The following is a 21,717-nucleotide window of genomic DNA, read 5'->3' on the forward strand; positions in this document are numbered from 1 at the left end:
TTGTTTAAACTTATTGTGGGTTATTGGTTCTGTACTAGTTAGGGTTTCCATTGCTGTGAAGAGACACTATGACCAAGGCAACTATTATAAAGGACAACATTTAATTGGGGCTGGCTTATAGGTTCTGGTTCATTCTATTTCATCATAGCATATCACAAGGATTAGTGTCCAGGCAGGCATGGTGTTAGAGGAGCTGAGTTCTACATCTTCATCCAAAGGAAGCCAGGAGCAGACTAGACTGTCTTCCAGGCGGTTAGGAGGAAGGTCTCAAAGCCTACTCCCACTGTGACACACTTTCTCCAACAAGGCCACACCTCCTAATAGTGCCACTCCCTGGTCCAAGCTTATACAAACCACCTCAGGCTCTATTTCTGTTCTCTTTCTCTCTGTCTCTCTGTCACTATGTGTGTGTGTGTGTGTGTGTGTGTGTGTGTGTATGTGTGATGAAGAACAATAATGGCCTTTGATTTTATGAAATTGATTTTGATTGTATCTGAAATCTATTAAGTAACTCTTGACATCATGAGGAAGGTGTGGTGGGATCTCATTATGAAACCAAGGCTGGTCTTAAATTCCCAGTCATCCTGTCAGAGCCTTCTTAGTGCTGAGATAGGTTCTAGGCATGTTCCACCAAGTCTCGATTTTAAACATTAGCTAGAAATCAGACTTTAAAAATTTGTCTTACAAAATTATTTATTCTTTGGGTGGAGGCGCTTTGCATATCATGGTGGGAGTCAAAGGACAGCTTGTGTGACTCATTTCTCCCAACCATTATGTGGGTCCTGGGAGCAAACTCAGGTTATCAGACTTGGCAACAAGTGTCTTCACCTGCTTAACCGCCTTGCAAGCCCAGCAGTCTTAAAAAGGCTGGAGTTAGGAAGTTCTATTCCTTATGTAAATCAAAGAACTCTTAGATGCTATATTGAGATTAGCTTATAAACTACTAAATACATTTAGTGTTAATAATAAACTTGGCATGTTACTAACCAGTGAGAATGTTTTTCAAAATAGTCACAGTTAGTGTAACTATTCCCCGCCATAGGTGGTGTTTCCTTTGTACTGTATACAGTTGCACCTTTTCTTATCTTCTAGCAGTGACAGTCTAATGGAATATTAGGAGTTGGGTTGTGGCCACAACTAAGTTGGTATAAGACTTGCCAAACAAACATGCATGAAAATTGGGATCATTCCCTAGCACTGTATAAGTGGTGCTGATTCCAGGAGTCGGGAGTTCAAATCCAATCTCTGCTACTCAGTTGGAGGTGAGGGTGGGATGCTCGAGATCCTGTGTTCAATAAAAAGTGACAGGGTTGAGATATCCTCCTCTGTACTGAAGGGGAAAAGATCTGCTGAGGGGACTAGTACTCTCTTACTTGTACATAGACCTACTTGCAGTAGACCAAAGGAAGAATGGTGGAGGAAATGAAGTATTGATTCAGTAATTACGACATATTATGGTTAACCAGTGGGCACTACAACTCATAGATTAGTCAATGTATCAGTTGACAAACGAGGGAAAATGCCTTGACTGGTTTATATAAACAATAGAGCTGTTACTTTAGGTTTTTTTTTCTCTAAATTCTTAGTTGGAAAACTTAATTGTGTTTATACATTTCTAGCTTGAAGACTGTAAGGCCACTGGCTAGTGTAAATTGCGTGAAAAGAGAAATATTTTCAAGATTAAGATTAACTCCTGGTAGAGGACTCATTCAGTTAGTACTTACACAGGCTGGGAGACTGGCGTTCTGCTCCCAGCACCGTGTGACAATCCAAGAGGACAAAGACTCGCACATAAAATTTAAAGTGGTGTTGGAGAGATGGCTCAGCAGTTAAGAGCACTTACTGTTGTAGAGGACCCAGGTTTAGTTCCTACCACCCACATGGCAGTCATAACTGTTCTGTAACTTCACTTCCAGAGACTCTGCATTGTGCACATGTATGTGTACAGACAAACACTCATGTATGAAGTGTTCATAAAGCCATTTATAGTAGTGCATGTCTGTGGTTTCATGGGTTTGCTGGCTAGTCATTCTTTCTGAGTTGACAAACTTTAGTGACAGACTTCCTCAAAAGATGATGGACAGATGGCTCAGCTAGTAAAAGTTTTGGCTCCTGGCACCCATACGAGACCTGAGTATGTCAGTGCACATTTGCTGGTAGCTTAACCTAACTGATAAGTTCAGATTCAGTGAGGTCTTAAAATATAAAGTCAATAGCAATTGATGAAGTGAACCATAATTCTTTTGTCCTACATGTAGACAAACACACGTATATTTTATATACAGATGTGCGTATATATAATTCATGTCTTCTGTGTACATATGCTGTCATCTACACCCCACCCCACAAATGACTGAGCTAAACCTTTGGCTTCCACATGTATGTACACATATAAATACATACTCCCACCCCCAAATATGTGTCTGTAACTGCTTACTCCTTTTAAAAAATAATGTGTATATGACCTACATATGTATATATTCACATGTGTACCCATCTTCAGACACACATGTGAGTATGCATATAGACAAACATATAGACATGCTCTTCTCTTACAAATATATACATACATATGTGTATAGGTATGTAGTTGCCTACTTCTTAAAAACATTTATTTGTATGTGTGCTCATGTGTGGACTCATGTGCACATCCATGACACACCTGTAGGAGGTCAGAGGACAACTTGGAGTCATATCTATTTTTCCACCCCCATCCTAGATCAAACTCATGTCTTGTAGGCATGGTTGAAAGAACTTTTACACCCTGAGGCATCTCACACACCCTGTTACCCAGATTAGTCTGGATTTGGAGATCTTCTTGTGTCTTCTTAGTGCTTGATTACAGTCATGTCCCACGATGTCTGACTTTTCAAATACACTTTCAAAAAGCAACATTAATTTGAGCATGTATGATTAATTATGAAAATAATATTTGATTGATTTAAAAAAATTTAAAAGCTTCTGATTTGCACAATGAGATAATGAGATACAATTGGAAGGTTTATATCTTTGCCAGCAGAAAGAACCTGAAGAGTTATACCAAGGGACTGATAGAGTACTTGATTGGCTAGCATTTGTAACACCCTAGGGTGTGCTCTTTTTAAAGCAGATTTGGGGTTTAAATAAATATAACAGTCACATGATTTTTTATAAAGAAGTCAGAAACATAACAGTGGAAAAAAAGAAGCATCTTCAACAAATGGTGCTGTTCTATCTAGATGTAGGCATGTAGAAGAATGCAGAACTTTGCAACTTGTAGACCAGATTTTCTTATTGTTTAATGACATTATCAGCCAGAGTTGTCATGTAGAGTTTTATTGATACTAATGGCAGCAGCCCTCAGATGTACCTGAAACTAATTTAGTATACATTTAGACTAATGTTCTAGTTTTAAAAAGTATAAAAACCCAAGCCTAGAAGATTTTATAGACTTTCCTAGAGGACACCCTTTGTTTTCTCTAGCTTTGAGAATGGGTCTTAGTATATAGGTGAAGGTAACTTTAGAATTATTCTCTTTTCCTGTACCCCTTCTGTAACTGGTTATAGATGTCACTAGTACAGCAGCTGGAACAAATCATTCTGTTCAATGTGAATTTTCTTAGGTTTGTGAAAATAAATTGATTTATTTTTTTTGTAAATATGTTTATCCTTTCATTATATATGTGTATACATATTTATGCACATATGTTTATTGTAATTTTCTTCTCTTTTCTTTAAAGGGTGCTATTTTCTTGGAAGGCATAACTGTTAAAGGTGTAACTCAAGTAACAACTCAACCAAAGTTAGGAGAGGTGCAGCAGAAATGTCATCAGTTCTGTGGCTGGGAAGGGTAAGAGATATTTTCAAGTTTTAAATAAAATTTATTCTTTATGTAATATTTAAAGCTAATACAGACGTTAATTGGGCGCTTTTTGCTTCTTAAAGTTAGTGTGAACATTGAGTGCTTAAGAGGATTTCAGACTTTTCCAAAGAAACAAGTAAAAGTCACACTGAACCAGGGTCATATGTGACTCAAGTCTTTCTCCAGAATGCAGCATTGCCGTTGTCGCCAGAGTTTTCTCTTCGATCCCTCTGTGTCTGCTGCTGACCCAAGTCTGGCTGACCTGACCAGGGCAGGAGAACAGGGAGACTCCAGAGTCGATTTCTGCTGCCACTGAGCTTCCCCACAGATTTAGCATGCATGATCACAGTCTTATACTTCAGAGAAAAGCTTGAATTTTAGCTTAATTACCTTAACAGTACCAGACCCCAGGACACCCACAGCCCTTCCCACTCTCTTCCTGCTGGGGGTACATTACAGCACATGCTTCCAGACTTGGCTCTTACATGGTGCTGGGGACCCCAGCACTTCATTTTTACATAAACATTTTAGCCACTGAGTTTCTCCTTCAATCCTGTATAAAACATTCTTAAATTAGTCCAATATTTATATTATAGCAGTGACAATTTAGTTCATTGTAAACTAGTATTTTAAAATGTCAAGAAATTGATAAACTTTTTCCCCCCTGAGACTGTGTAGCTCTGGCTGTCTTGAAACTCAGTAGACCTACCTCTGCCTTCCTGAGTGTTGGGACTAAAGGCATGCTCCACTAACCCCTGGCTGACAGTGATAATCTTTTGTTAGAACTTTTGTGATAGCTGATGCTATTCCATTTGAAATTACTCTTGTGATAGGAAGAACATTGTGATCAACATGTGAGACATGAGATTGGTGTAACACAAGCTTGCATTATGGGTTGTAGTCATGACAGAGTCATGTTTTTTCTTTAAGGTCTGGGTTCCCTGGAGCACAGCCTGTCTCCATGGACAAGCAAAATATTAGACTTTTAGAGCAGAAGCCATATAAAGTAAGCTGGAAAGCAGATGGTACTCGGTAAGTTCCACTACTAAAAATCAATCCAGAGTAACTAATGCTTGAAGAATATTACATTGTTAGGGAAAGTGTGTTCTTCAGGATGGGAGTTTCTGACTTAAACAGCAAAATAAATGTGCTTCAGAAATTACATAGCTTTCATTTTACTGGTATTTTAAGCTGTATAAACAGTTTTAGTTCATTCTGTGAGTATTTGGCTTTATATTCTGTTAGTTTTATATAAATCTAAGTGAACAAATAAAACAAAACACAAAACAAGGAAAAAAACCACCCAAATCAACACCAACTAACCAACCAGAAACCAACTAAAAAACACCACCACCACCAACAATAACAACAAAAAAACCACCAAAAATTTGATTGCTGCCAAGATGTTTTTGAGGCATTAAGAATAATACCAGTTCTTAGTTATAACTAGGCATGCTGACTTCTTTGTACCTGTCTCTGTGTGGATTATGATAAAGCAGTGTTACTTAGAGAAGAGCTTGGTGAGTGTGTCTTGCTAGGGCTGTCCAGCACTGCCTGTGTTAGCTCATCACCTCACTGGCCCTGTGAGGAAACAGCCAGTTTGACAATCGGAAAGTAAGCTTTTCCTAAAACAAAGCCAAATTTCACTGATACAAATACTCATAAAACTAAAGGAACAACAAGACTCATTACACCTCAGTTCATACGTGTAAGCAGCAGCATGTCTACACAGCGTTCATCCTATGTGTCAGTTGTAGCATCAGTGAAGGCAGGTAGCAGTTACCGGCTGCTTGCTTGCTCGATATCAGGCATTTTTCTAAGCTCGTATGCAGAGCATCTCCTTTTAACACGGCTACTGTATCATCCGTTAGTAACACAGGAGGGTGAACAAAGAGGGAGGCAGCTTTTCTGAGGCCACAGTACAGTAAGCAGCAAGAGTGGGTCTGGAATACAGACAAAATAGTATTCAGCTATACGAACTATTTTTAATTTTGGTGGTGCTAGGAATTGAATCTTAGGTCTCATCATGTGAGCTTCTGCCACAGTATTTTCCATATTACCAAGTGATGTCTTCATTATTTAAAAAAAATTTATTGGCTATTTTGATTTCCATTTATTTCTTTTTGATAATGTCTTCTTTATAAAACCTCAGGTAGAAAACATGTTTTCATGAAGGTATTTGTCTACTGTCTTAGGATAAATGGTGTTAAGAATTGGGTATTGGTTGCTTCAGACAACACTCCTCAGTTTTTCTGCCTGCCTCCATTTCCCTGTTCTCAGATTTTCCATGGAAACAATTGTTCTCTTATAAGCTGTAGAAAAAACCATGTGGATTTTCTTCCACCTTGTTTTGTAATGTCAGTTAGAACTGCCCGGTACCTGTCACCTGATGTGCGAGCGGTATCTTGTGGACATACTGTTCATTGCTCTAATGGGCAAACTCTGTCTGAAGCACTGGGAGCCAGAGTGCTGTGAGGCGCTGGGGTGGGACTCGTGGAGATGACCCGAAAGGCAGTATGTCCAGCTCTTACGTACGAGTTGGTACTGCATACGCTTCAGAGCTGAGCGCTTTGGACTACAGGTGTTCTGACCTTCAGATCTGAAGTCTAATTCTGTCTAAGAAATGTGGTTTCTTTGTCTTTGTTCATTTTTTAAATCAGAAGTAAAGGAAACCATATGTGGTGGCTCATGTTTGTATGTAATCTTTAATATTATTTCCTTTTCATTAAACATTTTTTTATTTAATAAAAACTTACAGTTTTTTTTTTTTTTGTTTTTTTTTGTTTTTTGTATGTAGTTAAGCTAAATAATCCTGGGAAGCTTACAATGATAAATGTTATGGTCTGTTTCTATCCTTCTTCCTTTCCATCAGTTTTATCCGGAAAGCAGCTGCTTTCCACCATTTCTGTGTTTTACTACTTGAGTGCTGTCCCAAGTCTCTAAATTCTATTTTATGTTTCTGCTTTCAGCTGTGAGTGAGTTGCCATTAATGTAGTCCCAGCACCTCTGTCCCCTTCCTTTTAGTTTCCCATTGCAGTTATTTCACGGGCTCTAGTTTTAGTCTTTCCTGTTGCTGTTTTATTAACCCCTAAACAGTGCTCCCAGGCAGGCAGTCTGTATCTGAGCTATGTCTCCAGTCTCGACTTGACTCTTTGTTGTCTGTCTGTGTCTCTATCTATTGTCTGTCTGTCTGTCTATCTATCATGTGTGCTTTTGTGAGTCTGTGTTTGCATAAGGGCAGCTGTGTGTGCCTCGGAACATGTATAGAGGTCAGGGGGCATCTTGTTGAGTTGGTTCTTTCTTTCCATCATGTGGGTTCCTGGGATTAACTCAGGTCTTTAGGCTTTGTGGTAAGCTGAGCCATCTCACTGGCTTCAAGTCCTAACTTTTAATATTTTCAGCTGTTAACTATTTATAGACACTTTGGTAAACATAGTTTTTAAAAATTATTTTATGATATATGTATATGCCTCAATGTATGCGTGTGTAGCACCTGTGTACAGGAGCCGTCAGAGGTCAGAAGAATTACCATATCTGTAGTTACAGAAAGTGACTCTTGATGTGTGGGTGCTGGGAGTCAAACCTGGCTCCTCTACAAGAGCAGAGTATTCTCAACTGCTGAGTCATCTCTCTAGCCCTGGTAAACAGATTTTAAAAACACTAAATAAATTAAAAAACTGTGCGTGTGTGTTCATGCACACATATGTGCAGGTACCCACGGAGGCCAGGAGAGTGCATCAGAACCCCTGGACTTACAAGTAATCATAGGTGCTGGGGATCTAATTCAGGTTCTTTTGAAGAGGAGCAAGTGCTTGTAACTGCTCCCTCTCTGTAGCCCTGCAAAACAAAACAAACAAAACCAATTCTGTGATTTAATTAATGATGATGATGATGATGATGATGATGATTGTTTAGAGAGGCCAGGTCTTACCACTGCCTAGACACCCTGGAGCTTGCTGCATAGCACAGGCGACCTTGAACCAGTGATTGTCTTGGCACCACCTCCCAAGTATTGGGAGTGAAGGCACAGATCACCCTGCCCAGTGGCATGGTTGAAATTAAATGGTGAACGTAAGTTTTTTCCTCCCTACTGGAAATACTTTTACATTAGTAGAATGGATCTTTTTAAAAAACTTACTTAGTTTTTGAAAATTTTACATGCATTGATGTTTTGCCTACATGTATGTCTATGTAAGGGTATCTGATCTCAGAGTTTCAGAAGCTGTGAGCTGCCATTTGGGTGAGGATTTGAATCTGGGTCCTCTGGAAGAACAGCCAGTGCTCTTAACTTCTGAGCCATCTCTTTAGACCCTCCTTCCTTCCTTTTTTTTTTTTTTTTTTTTAAATGTCAAGAAACCACTTTAACATTTCAAATGATCAGGAGTGGTTACTGCTTTTCTTCCAGCCTGGTTAGCACTGTCTGCTTACTGGGGTGAGGTTGTTGCTAGACTTGTACTCACTGTGGCAGAAACTACTGACATCACCCGCTCTCCAGTGAGGAGCTGGAGCCCACACTGCTGTAAAGTCAAGTCAGTTTGTACTGAATAGTTTCCTTCCCCCAGCAAAACCCAGACTAGAGAACCACGGGGCAGAAAGCTTCTCTGCAGCTCTTGGCCTATGGGCTTTTGGCTGGAACTTGACAGCTGTTGTGCTGGAGAGGGCTCTTTATCTGTCACCATTGGTTACATGTGTGTCTTATGTATGTGAAAATTTATTTTAGAGTAAGTTTCTTTTTTAGTCTGCATGTGTTTTATTCTTTGTTGACGTTGGGTTGTGTAAAATAGTAGTGGCTCCACTTGTTGAGGTGCCTGCTGCCACTGTGTGTGGTTCATGACCCTTGTATACTTTGTGTCATCTAGACATTTGTTGAGACAGTATACATGTTTTTGTTCCTTCTTTCTTTTATTATTTTTATACTTTGTCAAGGTTACCCAATATTTAGCAGTTTAAAATATCAAACATCTTAGTATCTGAGAACACTTTAGCTGGGTAGTTCTGAGTGTCTTTCATGACATTGAAGTTAAACTGTTTACCAAAGCTTCTGTGAATCAAATCTTCCAATATGATATGGTTGCTGGTAGGCTCTCTATTGGTTATTGAGTGAGCTAACTACACAGTAGTATTGTTATAAAGACATGTGACATGCCTGACGTCCTAGTTACTTAGGAAGCGGAGGCAAAAAGATTTATTGAATTCATGAGCTAAAAGCAAGCCCCAAATAGGCAATACAGCAAGGCTCCAGCTAACTACCCCTTGCCCTCCCGAGAACAATGACATAGACGAAAAACAAAAAATTCCAAACATTTTAAATGTGGAGGCACACACATTGTCAAAGTCCAGTGGTTTCACACAGTGGAATAAGGATCCAGAATGATTTTGCTGGCTCACAAGACACCATCAAACGGATAGCAAAGTTTCCTTTTGTCTTAAGTAGTATCTGGTAGTTAAACAACAAAAAAGCATGTCTCCAGCTCAGTCTCCGATACTCTGATGGTCTCAGCAGAGATGGTAGGAAGTGAGCAGGTAGACTTTGAAAGGATTACTACTTCTGTGTGGTACGTGTGGTCCTGTACTGCCTGCTCTGGTGAAATGTGGCCAACACAGAGGGTCCCAGCATCTGTGCAGTCCAGCTGGAGCCCCGTTCTAACCTGAGCTTGTGTGAGAGTCGACAGGTGCTGAGGGAGTCTCAGAGCCTCACATAGGAACTTCAGGCAGAGACTTCAGCCAGACATACTGTTTCCACATCTGAAACTTGAAAGCAAAGATTCCAACTGCTCGCCTCTGACCACGGAAGGGAGGAAGGCAACGTCAGGAGAGCCAAGGTCAAGCCATGTTTGAATTCAGGGCCTGGACGCACAAGAACGACACTGTAGTTACTAGAATGTTTTCTGCACACAGATCTCTCCTGTTGTCTCCCTACTGCTGATACTCTTAAATATTTTACTTTAATGATTTATTAGAGTTTTATTGCTGGAAACTTCCTGGCTTAGGGGTGGCATTTTATGACCTCAACAAGATGGCATCGGAAGAGTAGCTTTAACTTGGTGTCGTTGTAAAGCAGTAGACTTGTAATAGTAGCTGTTGGATGTCTCAGAATACTGTCTGTTGTGAGGTTAATTAATTAGCAAAGATCAAGAGGTTATGTACACATTATGGAAAATCCACCTTCTTTGGTAATACTGACATGTTCTCTTGTGCATTGCAATTACCGTTATTAAAAAAAAAATTATCCACACGGCCAGATACAGTGGCACAACACTTGTTAGGCTGAGGCAGGTAGAACCCAAAATCCAGGTTAGCTTGAGCTACAAAGCAAGCTTCAAACCAGTTAGATTCCCACAACGAGAACAAATCTATTAAAAAAAAAAAAAAACAAACTAAGAAGCAGTGGTTTGTTAGCCTCATAAATAGGTAGTGAGAAGATCCTTATCTCATGTTTATTTTCTCTTAATTGTTGGGAGTGAATAAATTTAACACAACGTGGGTGCTGGCTTTTCTGTTTTCCATATGAAGGCTGATATTTGTAAGGTCAAGATCTTGAGTTTGCTTGGGAAGAATATTAATTCTGAGAATTATCCTTGTGGTATAGTTTGGAAAAGCTGTATAACCTTGCATTTTAAAACTGAGTTTCGTCTCTACTTTCTGGTTTGTTTGAATTGTTTTTTAACTCTATCTTCCTAAGGAGCTAAATTCAAATTTTGTTTGATAGAAGTTTGGTTCCCAAAATGAATTGTTATCTGTGAAATTAGTAAAGAAATGGGGAACTGAGTGCATTAATTGTACAATCCAATTCAAAGATTTTTATAGGCAGCCTGTCTTAGTACAGTGTGTCTCTGGCAGGTAAGCTTTCAGTTTTAATAATATTTTGGAATTTAGGAACCTTAATTAAAAAATACTTTTATATGATAGAGAATTAGGTTTTGTTGTTTCATGAAGTTTGTAGACTAGCATTTAAGGTTTGTGTGTGTTAGTTTTGCCTGAAAAAGTAAAACTCTTGGGATTGTAGGATATAGAATATAATTAGAACAGGTTTTTTTTTTTTTTTTCCACTGCAATTTGAAGGTACCTAAGGCCTCCACTGGGGTTTACTTCTTGTAGTTTTATAACCCCCCAGCATAGCTAATGTGGGCCCAGGTTTTTAAGTTAGACTTCTCAGGGCACTTCCATTCCATACCTGGCACTAGAAGTGTGCTGGGGTAGTATTTTCTGACAGTGCCGGCTGTTCCATACATTTTATATGTTAATACATTTAATTATTTTTAACTTTTAAAATTATGGCAAAATATAAGCAATGTAGCACTTAACATTACAACCACCCTCTCTTACTTCTCTTTGATACAGGGTCCACAGGGTCCTTTTATTCAGCTGGCGTGGAGCTTGTGATTCTCCTGCTTTAACTTCCTAAGTGCTGGGATCACAGATGTGTGTTGCCATGGCAGCTTATTTTGTCACCTGGGAGAGTGCAGTAAAATTAAGGCAGTCATCAGTAACATCATCTCCACTTAGAACTCTTTCATCTTATGAAACTCTGTATGAAATAATAATTCCTCATTCCTTTCTTCCTGTCACTGGCAACCCCATTCTCTGTGTATGATTTTAACCACCCAGGATTCTTTCTGTGAATCCATACAGTGTTGTGACTGGCTTATCATATTGCTCTTAGGAATCGTCTGTATTATATGTGAGCATTTTCTTTTGAAGACTGAATAATATACCATGTTCTCTATGTACCACAGTCTGGTTATTTATCAGAGAATACATGAGTTTCTTCTGTGTCTTGGCTATTGTGAGTAATGCTGCTGAAATCATGGACATGCTAACTCTAACTTTGATGACCACCTTAGGAGGTGAAGACTTTTGGTGACTAGGAATGAATTTAGGGAAATTGAGTAAAGATACCGTAGTTTTCTCTTTTCTTCTTTTCTGGTGCATATGTATATTTGCAGGTTAATGTGTATGTGGGTATAATTGAATGGATGGGTGTTTAGGGTTTTGTTGCTATGAATAGACACCAGAATTTCAAACGTAAAGTACCTTCATTTGGTAAAATCACACCCCTGCCAGATCATGAGATAAATCATAGTCAGCTGCTGTGGACAATCCTTATCTCATACTTGGGATTAAAACAAAACATATTCTCATAGAATGTCTGTGTTTTTAAAGAAAAAAAATCATAGTACACACTTATGGTGGTCATTTCTATTCAAAGCACCACAGTAGCACGAGTTTCTATATCTGAATTCACACACCAGGGCTGGAGATCAGCCTTGGTGTGTTCTCACAACACTGTTCACCTCCTTTGAAACAGACTCTTTGATTGGCCGGGATCTTATGTACCTACTGCCTCTGCATCCGAGCTGTGGGATTAAAGGAGTGTACTACTACACTGGTCATTCTGTTTGAATTGTATGTTTGCATGTAGAGGGTCTCTGCAAACATGGCCAACAGGGTCAGTCCAGGGAGACAAGGAGAGGTTTTTTAGTAGCTGATATTGGCGCAGACTTGGAGAGAATTTGACACTAGATAGGCATACTTAAGAGCAGGACCCAATTTGGAAAAGAAGCTTCCTGGTGATTATTAACTCAGTCCCAGGTGCACAGTAAAGCTTGAGGCATGACTCTACTGAGACTGTCTTGGAAAGTACAGGTGACATTTTCCAAAAAGAAACAGATGAAACAGGCTCAAGATAACCAGGGTGAAGATAAAGATTTGGGAGGAAGATAGCACCAGAGGTTGGCTGAGATGAACCAGGGTCTGAGGGAGCCCATGTGGGATACGGATATAGCACAGAGGTCATCAGGCTAGTAACCAAGACTGCTCCTATTGAAGTGACATTCCTGATCCATTAGTGCTTATCTGTGTCAGCACAAAGACCTACTTATGGGTACCTGTAAGTTTAGGTGTAGGCAGAAGCCAGATGTGTCCCATATCTAAAGCTGGAGTTATATTTGTAAGTTGCGTGATCTGGGTTCTTAGGATCTACGCAGGATCAGAAAGCCTTCTAAGGGATGAGCTGTAGTTTTAGTTTTCAGATGATTTAAAATTGAAAGGCTTGCAATAAATTTTATCTCTCTTATTTTACTACTGATTGTTGGTATTACCTGCCATTTATTTATTCATGAGGTAGGATGGAGGAGTCTAGACTCTGATACTGGGTCCTGTCCTTAGGCAAACTCTCTGTTAACGGTGGTTGTGTGTGTCTGTTTGTGTGTGTGTGCTTATGCTTTGTAGAAGTCTATTTTTCTTGTTGAAGGAATTACTTGAGTTAGAAGCTTCTATAGTTTTGAAAATGATCAATTTCTAAGAATGTTTGGAGATTTAGCTGTTTATTGTCAGCATTTTGAGTTCTTTACTGTTTAGTTGTAAATTAATTAAAATTGAAACAAGTTACTCTTTTGTCTAATAACTTTCACAGACAAAGTTTAGTAAGATATAGTAGGGCATTTGTAGTATAAACAGTACATAAAATAAAAATGATTTGTTTACCTGAAAGAACCAAAGTACTGGCAAATTGCTGGCTTTCCATTTAGTATCCAATTCATTCTAAGAGAAGTGATTGATTAGAAAGAATTGATGTTTCTATTAAGGGGGTAATGGGCTTCACAGTTTAAAATGAAATAATCCATGTTGTCCGTACAATCATGGTGTGTGTGCAGGTCATCCTGTAGTAGAGTGAAGCTGACAGCCTGAAGTCAAAGACACAATGCCTTAATCACATGTTTCATGACTAAAAATGTGATTTGAGGATTCAAGAAAGGCTCATTCTTATAAAGTGTTCTTTATGTATAGACTCAATACACCAGCATTACAATACCTGTAGTATTGCAGTATTTTAATAGTGTTCAATGCATGCTTAGCTAGTTAAGTGTTGTCTTTATCAGTGTTACTAGCAGTAATAAAAAATGCTTGGGCTGGATTTGTGAGAGACATCTCATTTGCTCAAACTTAAAGGCCTGACTTTGGATCTCTGGTTTAAAGCACCTGTAACTGCGGCTCATGGAGGGAGGGCCTGAGACAGGAGAACTGCTGTCTGGCTGCTAACCTAGACCCAGGGTGAACAAGAGACCCTGCCTGTCCCCAGAGAGTAAGATAGTGATAGAGCAAAACCCTCATACCCTCTCTGGAACAGGGGCAGGAGGTTGGGAGGTGGAACAGGGATTAGACTGTGGTGTTAGTGTAATATTAAGTTGTGAAAACAAAGACCTTAATGTGAAGTTTAGAAGTTTTAGGAGTTTAAGTGATGGATTTCTCTTCTAGTAGTTATTGCTTTAAGGTGTTGAAACATTTTATGAGCCAGGTAAACACAGTAGTAGGTTTGATTTTAAACTAATCTGTTGGATTTTATTCTTACGAACTTGTTTCTTGTGTTCTGGAGATGTCTGAAACAAGATTTTGAATTATCTTGTTTCTTTTTCTTTGGCTCCTTTAAATTATATTTTATAGAATTTTAGCATGAATAATGATTTGATTCCTAAATTAACCAATGGGTTTTACTTAATTCCTGAGGTAGCTAAATTACTTAGTTTTTATATCTGCCACAAAGATAATGAAACTTACTGCAGTGGCACTGTTAATTAAACAGTATAATTGCAGCGTTACAAGTTTATAAAAACTGTATTGGATAGTTTAGAAACTCTTAGAGCAGTGTGGTTTTAGGAGATGAGGAGACAGGCATCCACCATGGAGGCTGTAGGTTTTAGTTTCTGTTACAAGATGTGAAGAATCTAAAAAAAGTTTGGGTTAAAGAGGGCATAGTATGGTTTTGCAGAAGAAGTGATCAGGGATAGAATTTGGTGAACAGTAAGTGGGACTAGTGAGAGATACAGAGGCCAGTGTGTGTTCTTCCCTTGGGGAAGGAAGGAGCTCAAGCTGGCAAGTGTGAAAGTGTGTTGGTGAGTAATGGGTAGGCCTGACTAGCTTTTCTTAGGTCAGGAAAGCTTCTAATTGTCCTTTGTAAAGTGACTCTAAGCTCACTGGGATTAGCTGTGAGTGGAAGGTAGCCGTGGTTAGGAAATGGAGTCTTGTGAGAGAAATGATCCACATGGAAGGCTAACTCAGCCTTGTGCGGGTGTCTCTCAAAGGGTGAGGTGTAGGTGCCTTGTCTTGGTACAGGGTCATTCTATAGAAATGCCTAGTATTGGGACACTACTGTTATAGACACATTTAATGTCCACTCAGCTGGGGAGAGTGGGGAAACACACACCCAAAACTAGCCTGGGGGGCATTCTTGATGTGACTAATGGATCTAAAGGACCGTCTTGGACACCTCTTGTGAGAAGTAATCTTAGAAGTTGTCCTTTGACAGCTTTATCACCAGTCTTGTTCTCCCTTTCAGAAGTTCTAGCTCCTGGATGTGGAATAATGGGATGTCACTCTCTTCAGGTCTTAGGACTTGTCATTTTGTTTGATGATGCAGATACATTGCTAACTTTGGTTCATGGGTGGGAACTCAGTAAAGGGGATTAGGGGAAGGAATTTAAACAGTATATAAAACGTGTTTAAAGTTTCAGTTAGTTGGGGGCTGGAGAGATGGCTCAGAGATTAAGAACACTAGCTGCTCTTCAGGAGGAACTGAGTTCAATCGCCAGCAACCACATGGTGGCTCACAGCTGCCTATAATGAGATCTGGAGAATGCTTTGTGCATAATAAATAAATAAATCTTTTAGAAAGTTTCAGTTTGTTTTAACAGTTGGGAAGAATCTAAAAATACGGTATTTTACAAAAGACGTGATCAGAGATGGAGTTTCCATATTAATTGATATTTTTATGTTTTAAAATAGTGGGATAATACACTTTCCTGTGGATTTGTAGTATTTAGTCTGTTTGTTTTGTGATAGGTACTTGAGTTTTCATTGTTATAAAATAGTGTGACGAGCTTCCTTGTATCTCATCTTGCTTAAACCTTTGTTGAGTTTTCTGTGTGTGTTTAAATGGATCTGGTCTGTAAAGACAGATCTCTGCTTTCAGAGTCTAAGATAAATGTCTGAAGTGTAAATCAGTCATCAAAATTGTGAATTGGTGATGTGACAATCCGAATTATTTTCTGTTCACAGTATTGATAGGAATGTGAGTTGAGACTCTAGTGTGCTGTTGCTCACAGCTTTGTCACTCTTTCTACAACTTCCTACATTTTACTAACGCAGCTTTTTGGGGATTTTACTCGACTGTATAATCTCAGTGGTGAGAAAGATATAGCTGGATTGTTTCTAGGTCAGCTGGAAAGTTACATTTACAGTAAAACATGATTCTGGCATTTCTATAATCTGTACTTACCTTGTTTGTACCTTTGTAGAAGGAACACTACAAATCTAGATGTGATGTAAGTTTGTGGTTCCAAACGCAGGCTGGAGAGGCTTTCTAGTGCTGTGCAGTTTGGGAGTCTTGAGCCTGACAAGGCCTGTAAAAACAAACAAACACAAGCAAACATGAGAATAAAATGAAAGGATTCAGTGAAATTTTATGTCTTAATGAATATATGGATGTAATTCTTAATATTAAAATTACAATTGAGATACTTTCCTAAAGAGAAATTTATATTAGTGGTTTATGTGTTGATAGTAGGTCTCTTGTTAGGTACTGAGTTTATATTTAGTAATGTGTTAGGTAGTTGTCTCTTTCAAAAATAATTTGGCTTACTTTCATGGTCTTAGGAGTGATGTGTAAATACTTTCTATAGTCTTTATAACCTTTGCTCCCAAGCATGATAGCTCATTATTTATCTTGGTGCTGTGGTCTGGACTTAGGGTCTTGTGTATGCTAGTAAAGTGCTCTTGCACATGTGTATCCGGCCCTGCTCCTTTCTTCCTGTAAGTATCACGTAGAAGGATATATCATTTGGAATGATTAGAATTGAGCCCCAACATTGTACTTTAGCAACTTGTTTCAAAGCCCAGTCTTAATACGTTTAGAGGAATTCTGAATGCTAATTACTTAATAACTCTTTGTTATCTCTCTAGATAGAGCTGTTTTCACACGATCAATTCTTTGTAGTAAATTCTGTCCTTTAAAGTTGTTTTGCTTTTGATCTTTTAAACTGTTGATCTGCATGGGTGTATAGTATTTTTTTTAAAAGATTTGCTTATATTTTCTTGTATCACGTGTGTACACCATGTTCCTGCAGTGTCTGGGGAGGCTAGCATAGGCACTGAATGCTGGAATTGCAGTTCTAGATGACTTTGAGCTACTGGAAATTGAACCCAGGTCCTTTGGAAGAGCAAGTCAATGAATGTTTCAAGCACTGAGACATCTCTTAAGCCCTTATAGTATTTTTTAAAACAGTATTTTTTTTTAAACTGATAATCTATTTAAAATAGGGAAGAAAGTTTAAATTATAAGATAGATACATAGATTTTTGTATATTTGTATCTGAAGTTAGCATATCACTACTCTAGAAATTAATGTGTACTTTATGTTACATCAATTCTTAGCATCTGAGTATCAAGTAAAGAGAAATGAAATATCTGCCTTAGGCACAGAAGAGGTAAACCATTTTCCCCCCCAAATATAAAACCATATCAATATAAGACAGTTTTTCTTGAATTATGAATACAGATTAAGGCTAAGTTTAGAAAGTTAGGACTCAATAAAGAGTTATATGTTTTGTCATGATTTTAAGTTTTTAAAAAGTTTTGAATTTTAGATATTTACATTTTATTTTGTGTATGTGATTGTTGTGCTTATTACATATAATAGGTGCCGGGTGTCAAGGAGTTGAGAAGAGGGCATTGGCTCCCCTGGTACTGAAGGTTACAGACGGTAGTGAATTGTCATCTGGATGCTGAGAATCGAGTCTCAGTTCTCTGCCAGAGCAACAAGTGCTCTAAACCTCTGAGCCATCTCTCCAGCCTGACTCAGTTTCTTTTTTGAGACTGATTCTCAGGCTGTGTAGCTGAGGCTGCCCTGGAACCCCAGAATCCCCTGCTCCTGCAGTACCTCTGAGGGCTGATACTACACATCACTGCACCTCTTCCTGTGCTTTAACATACCCTAATGTGTATGCACATCTGAACTTTCTAAGAGAATATGATTGTCTTCTAACATAGTTTTCAATTAAATACCTTTTTAAATATTGGCCCAAGACCTTAAAGATGATGGGTTGTGTATCTTGTATGGTATGTTTGTAGACAGTGTTGTAATTGCTTGTTGCATGACATTTTCTTATGTTGATTTAAATTTCTTTTTGAACATAACCCAGAACATTTTTTACTCCTTTCAAAAAACATAATTTCCTATATGCTAGGAATTACTACTTGCAAAAAGCATGTACAAGAGAGCCTTGGGAAGTAAGTAGTCTGTTGCTTTTGAGCTTGCTGGATTAGCATCTGGTTCACCATTTTTTTTTTCTTCAGAGTGAGGCTGATTGATATTTTCTTAATGAAACTAAGTTTCTGCCCTTTACTTCTGTCAGGGCCAATTTATTTCCATATGTAACAAGGGCCTGAATGATCTATCACCTGCCTCAGGGTCAGATGGAATAGTTACTTTAGAAACGGCAAAGAATCCCAGGGCAACCCTCAGATACAAGCCTGGTAGATGTCCACTGTGCTCCTGTTCTGCAGGTTAACTGGGTTCCCATCCCCTCACCTTCACTAACTGCATACAGTAACACATATGTGAGCCCTACCTCCTCACTTACTGTTTCTTCTGTCTTCTGACTCCTGTTTGCTTCCCTCCATCTTCTACTAGTTGCTGTCACACTGTGTTCTCTGGTAGGTGGTCATTGTTTTTCTCTATTTTCAGTGGTCTGTCTTGAATATTCTTCCACATCCCTGTGCGCTGGAACTCTGTGAGCACAGTTGACCCTAAACCTCTGATTATCGTGCTCCTGTCTTCCACGTGTTTAAATTAAGAGTCTCCAACCATTCTGGGTTTCTGTGCTGGGGCTTTGTGTAAGCCAGGCGAACGCTCTACAAGCTGAGCTACACTATTTAGCCTAGCCCTTTCAGACATCAGACATAAGCAACTTGGCTGAACTTTATTTGCTTTTGACAGGATCTTGCTATGTAACTTAGACAAGCTGTCAACTCTTAATCCTCCTACATCTACCCCAGGAGTTTATTGATGTATTTTATTTATTTTTGTGATGAGAAATTTGAGCACTGCTTTTATTTGTTTGTTCATATCTATATATGTGATGTATGTGGAGGGTTGGTTTTTGTTTTTTGTTTTTTAAAGACTTAAGATCTCTTACAGGGACAAGAAGCTCACTGCTTTATCTCACTTGGCTGGCTAGTGAGCCACAGCGTTCCACTTGTTTGTGCTTTCCTAGCACTGGGGTTACAAGTTTGGGGCTTTAACAGTTGATATTTTATTGGGTACTACTATATTAATTACTCTTCCATTACTGTAATAAAGAAAAGGAACTTTGAAGAAGAAAGAATGTATTTCGTAGGGTTAGAGTCCATGATGCAGAACAGAAGGCAGGTGGCTACAGCATCATACATCCTGAGCCTCAAGCAGGAGGCAGGGAGAACAGTGGGCATGGCAGAGCATTTGAAACTTGAGTGACACACTTCTTCCAACAAGGCCACATCTCATCCTGGAGATCCAGTATTCAAACTGGAGCTTGTTGGGGCCATTCTCATTCAGGTCACCAGAAGCACTAGAGATCAGTCTCCTGCTTGCTTAGGAAACACTGACTTCACTCATCTTTCCTTAGCTCCTCACCATTTTTCTTTTTTAAAGAGAGACAAGCTTCACTGCCAAGGCGGGGTCCTCCCAACAGGATCTTACTGTGTAGCTTGGACTGTTCTTAACTTTCTCTGTAGACCTGGTTGCCCTGAACTCAGCAATCCTCCTGCCTCTGCTGCTGGGACCAAAGATGTACACCACCATCACATGTGAATACCCTGAGATCACGTCCTAAAAATAAAACAAACAACTCCAAGTACTTATAAACTTTCAGATATCATTCATGTAACTTGAATTTTGGAGAGGCATAAATTTCTGCATATTGGGAATAAAAACCAATGAAAATTCTTGTAGCTGTGTTCAAAATACTTTAGTTTTGTACTAAGGAATGAGAATTCTGACATACTGATATTTTACTTTACCATAATGTTGGTTGAAAGAGAAGAACTTGTGCATTGGTATGGTAAAGGGAGCGTTGAATAGTTTAAGCTCAGTGTTTCTTCACCTTTGATATGGAAAGTATAATGTCTAATTTGTAAAATATATTCATATGTATTATACATACATGTCACATTTTCAAATACTTTGATATAGAATCAGAATTACAAAAATACTTTTCTTAACATACATCACATTGTGTTCATAATCAAGTTTCCTATTTTTGTGTTCCCTAAAAAGAAAGTTGTGATATTTTAATTTTGTGTGATTGAGAGAGGGACTGTAGTTATCTTTCCATGAAAATGTTGTCACAAGGGAAAACACGTCAGCTGTTGTAATAATCCGTTTTGACACCGTGTTAATACTACCTTTTAATGTCTTTTTACAGTTACATGATGTTGATTGATGGCACAAATGAAGTTTTTATGATTGACAGAGATAATTCCGTTTTTCATGTTTCAAACCTGGAATTTCCATTTCGTAAAGATCTCCGCATGCATTTATCAAATACTCTCTTGGATGGGGTAAGAAATTTATATGTATGTTTTTTAAAAAAATTAAATTGTATACTCATTACTTTTACCTATATTTACATTGAATTAATTCCTCTCTAATGGGGAATCTCACTGAGAATGGTAGTGCATGCCTATAGTCCCTATAGTCTCGATAGGCCCAGTGTGTAGTGGCAGAAGCAGGTCTGCAGCAAAGCACTAGCACCATCTAGCACTAGCACATAATGAAATTGTGTTAAAAACAAACAAAACAAACTCCAGATAGTTATCCTTGAGTCTAAACAGCATTTTTCATATTTTCTTTAGTAGAAAAATTGTTTATGATATGAGATATGAATTAAGTAAATCCTAAAAATTAAATCTTTTATTATTGAAAAGTAGCTATTTTTAATAATTATGAAGTGCCTTTTCACCTTCATCCCTGAAAATAGCTGTTCCCTATTCATTTCTAACAAAAAAGGGCTCTTCTAAATAAAAATCAATGTAGAATACTACAAAAAGTCTGGTAAAAGCTGAGCATTGTGGCATATGCTTTTAATCTCAACACTGGAAAAGCCGAAACAGGAAGATCTGGGGTCGCTCCTAAGCACCAGATCCTTATTTTCAGCCATTCCAAACTGTTGGTGACAGAAATCACAAGCTTCAAAAATTGTTTACATGGTGAGCAAGATGGCAAGGGGGCATGTCCTTTCCGAGCAGGTGTGGTCACCTGAATTCAATTCCTAGAAGGCACATAAGGTGGATGGAAAGAACCTAATCCACAGAACTGTCCAGATCTCCACACACATGACATGGCTTTCAGTTGTCTTCCCACATGCATATTTAAGGATCCTATTTACACATCTGGAGTTCTCATCTGAATGTTTGTCACTCTTCTGTGTCCTCTCTCCCTCTCTTTTCCTTCCTCTCGGGTCCACTGAATAGTGGTGACTGATGACTTCAGTTTACTGTGTAGACCAGGCAGACTTTAAACTCACAGAAATCCTGGCGCCTCTGCCTCCTGAGCACAAGTGTTCTCTAAGCATAAGAATATAATTATTTGGGAGGCAATTTGACAGGTACTTAGCAAGTCAATATCAGTAACTTTGACCTACCCTGGTTTATAGAACTGGATGTAAATAACCTCCCATGGGAGGGGCCTCAGTTCCATGTGGTTAGCTACCTGTATAACAACATATGTGTGTACCTGTGTGCACCTCTTGCCTAGCCTTCCATAGTGTGGTTATGGGTTCAATAGCTGAGCAAGACTGTTAGTGACAATTTTTCCCTGAGCCTAGTACCTTCCAGAGCTCTGC

General features: G+C 38.7%; 1 protein-coding gene across 2 annotated transcripts in view; it reads left to right on the top strand.

Annotated features, from left to right (window-relative positions):
- The window catches only part of RNGTT (RNA guanylyltransferase and 5'-phosphatase), a 168,146-nt gene that overhangs the window by 17,312 nt on the left and 129,117 nt on the right, over window positions 1-21,717 (top strand). For both annotated transcript variants that reach the window (XM_080938781.1, XM_080938782.1), the window contains exons 7-9: window positions 3,720-3,829; window positions 4,772-4,873; window positions 20,299-20,434. In XM_080938781.1, the coding sequence (XP_080794907.1) occupies window positions 3,720-3,829; window positions 4,772-4,873; window positions 20,299-20,434 (348 nt within the window). The remainder of the gene's footprint in view (window positions 1-3,719; window positions 3,830-4,771; window positions 4,874-20,298; window positions 20,435-21,717) is intronic.

Source organism: Micromys minutus (genome assembly GCF_963924665.1).
Source record: "Micromys minutus genome assembly, chromosome: 26".
Classification (NCBI taxonomy): domain Eukaryota; kingdom Metazoa; phylum Chordata; class Mammalia; order Rodentia; family Muridae; genus Micromys; species Micromys minutus.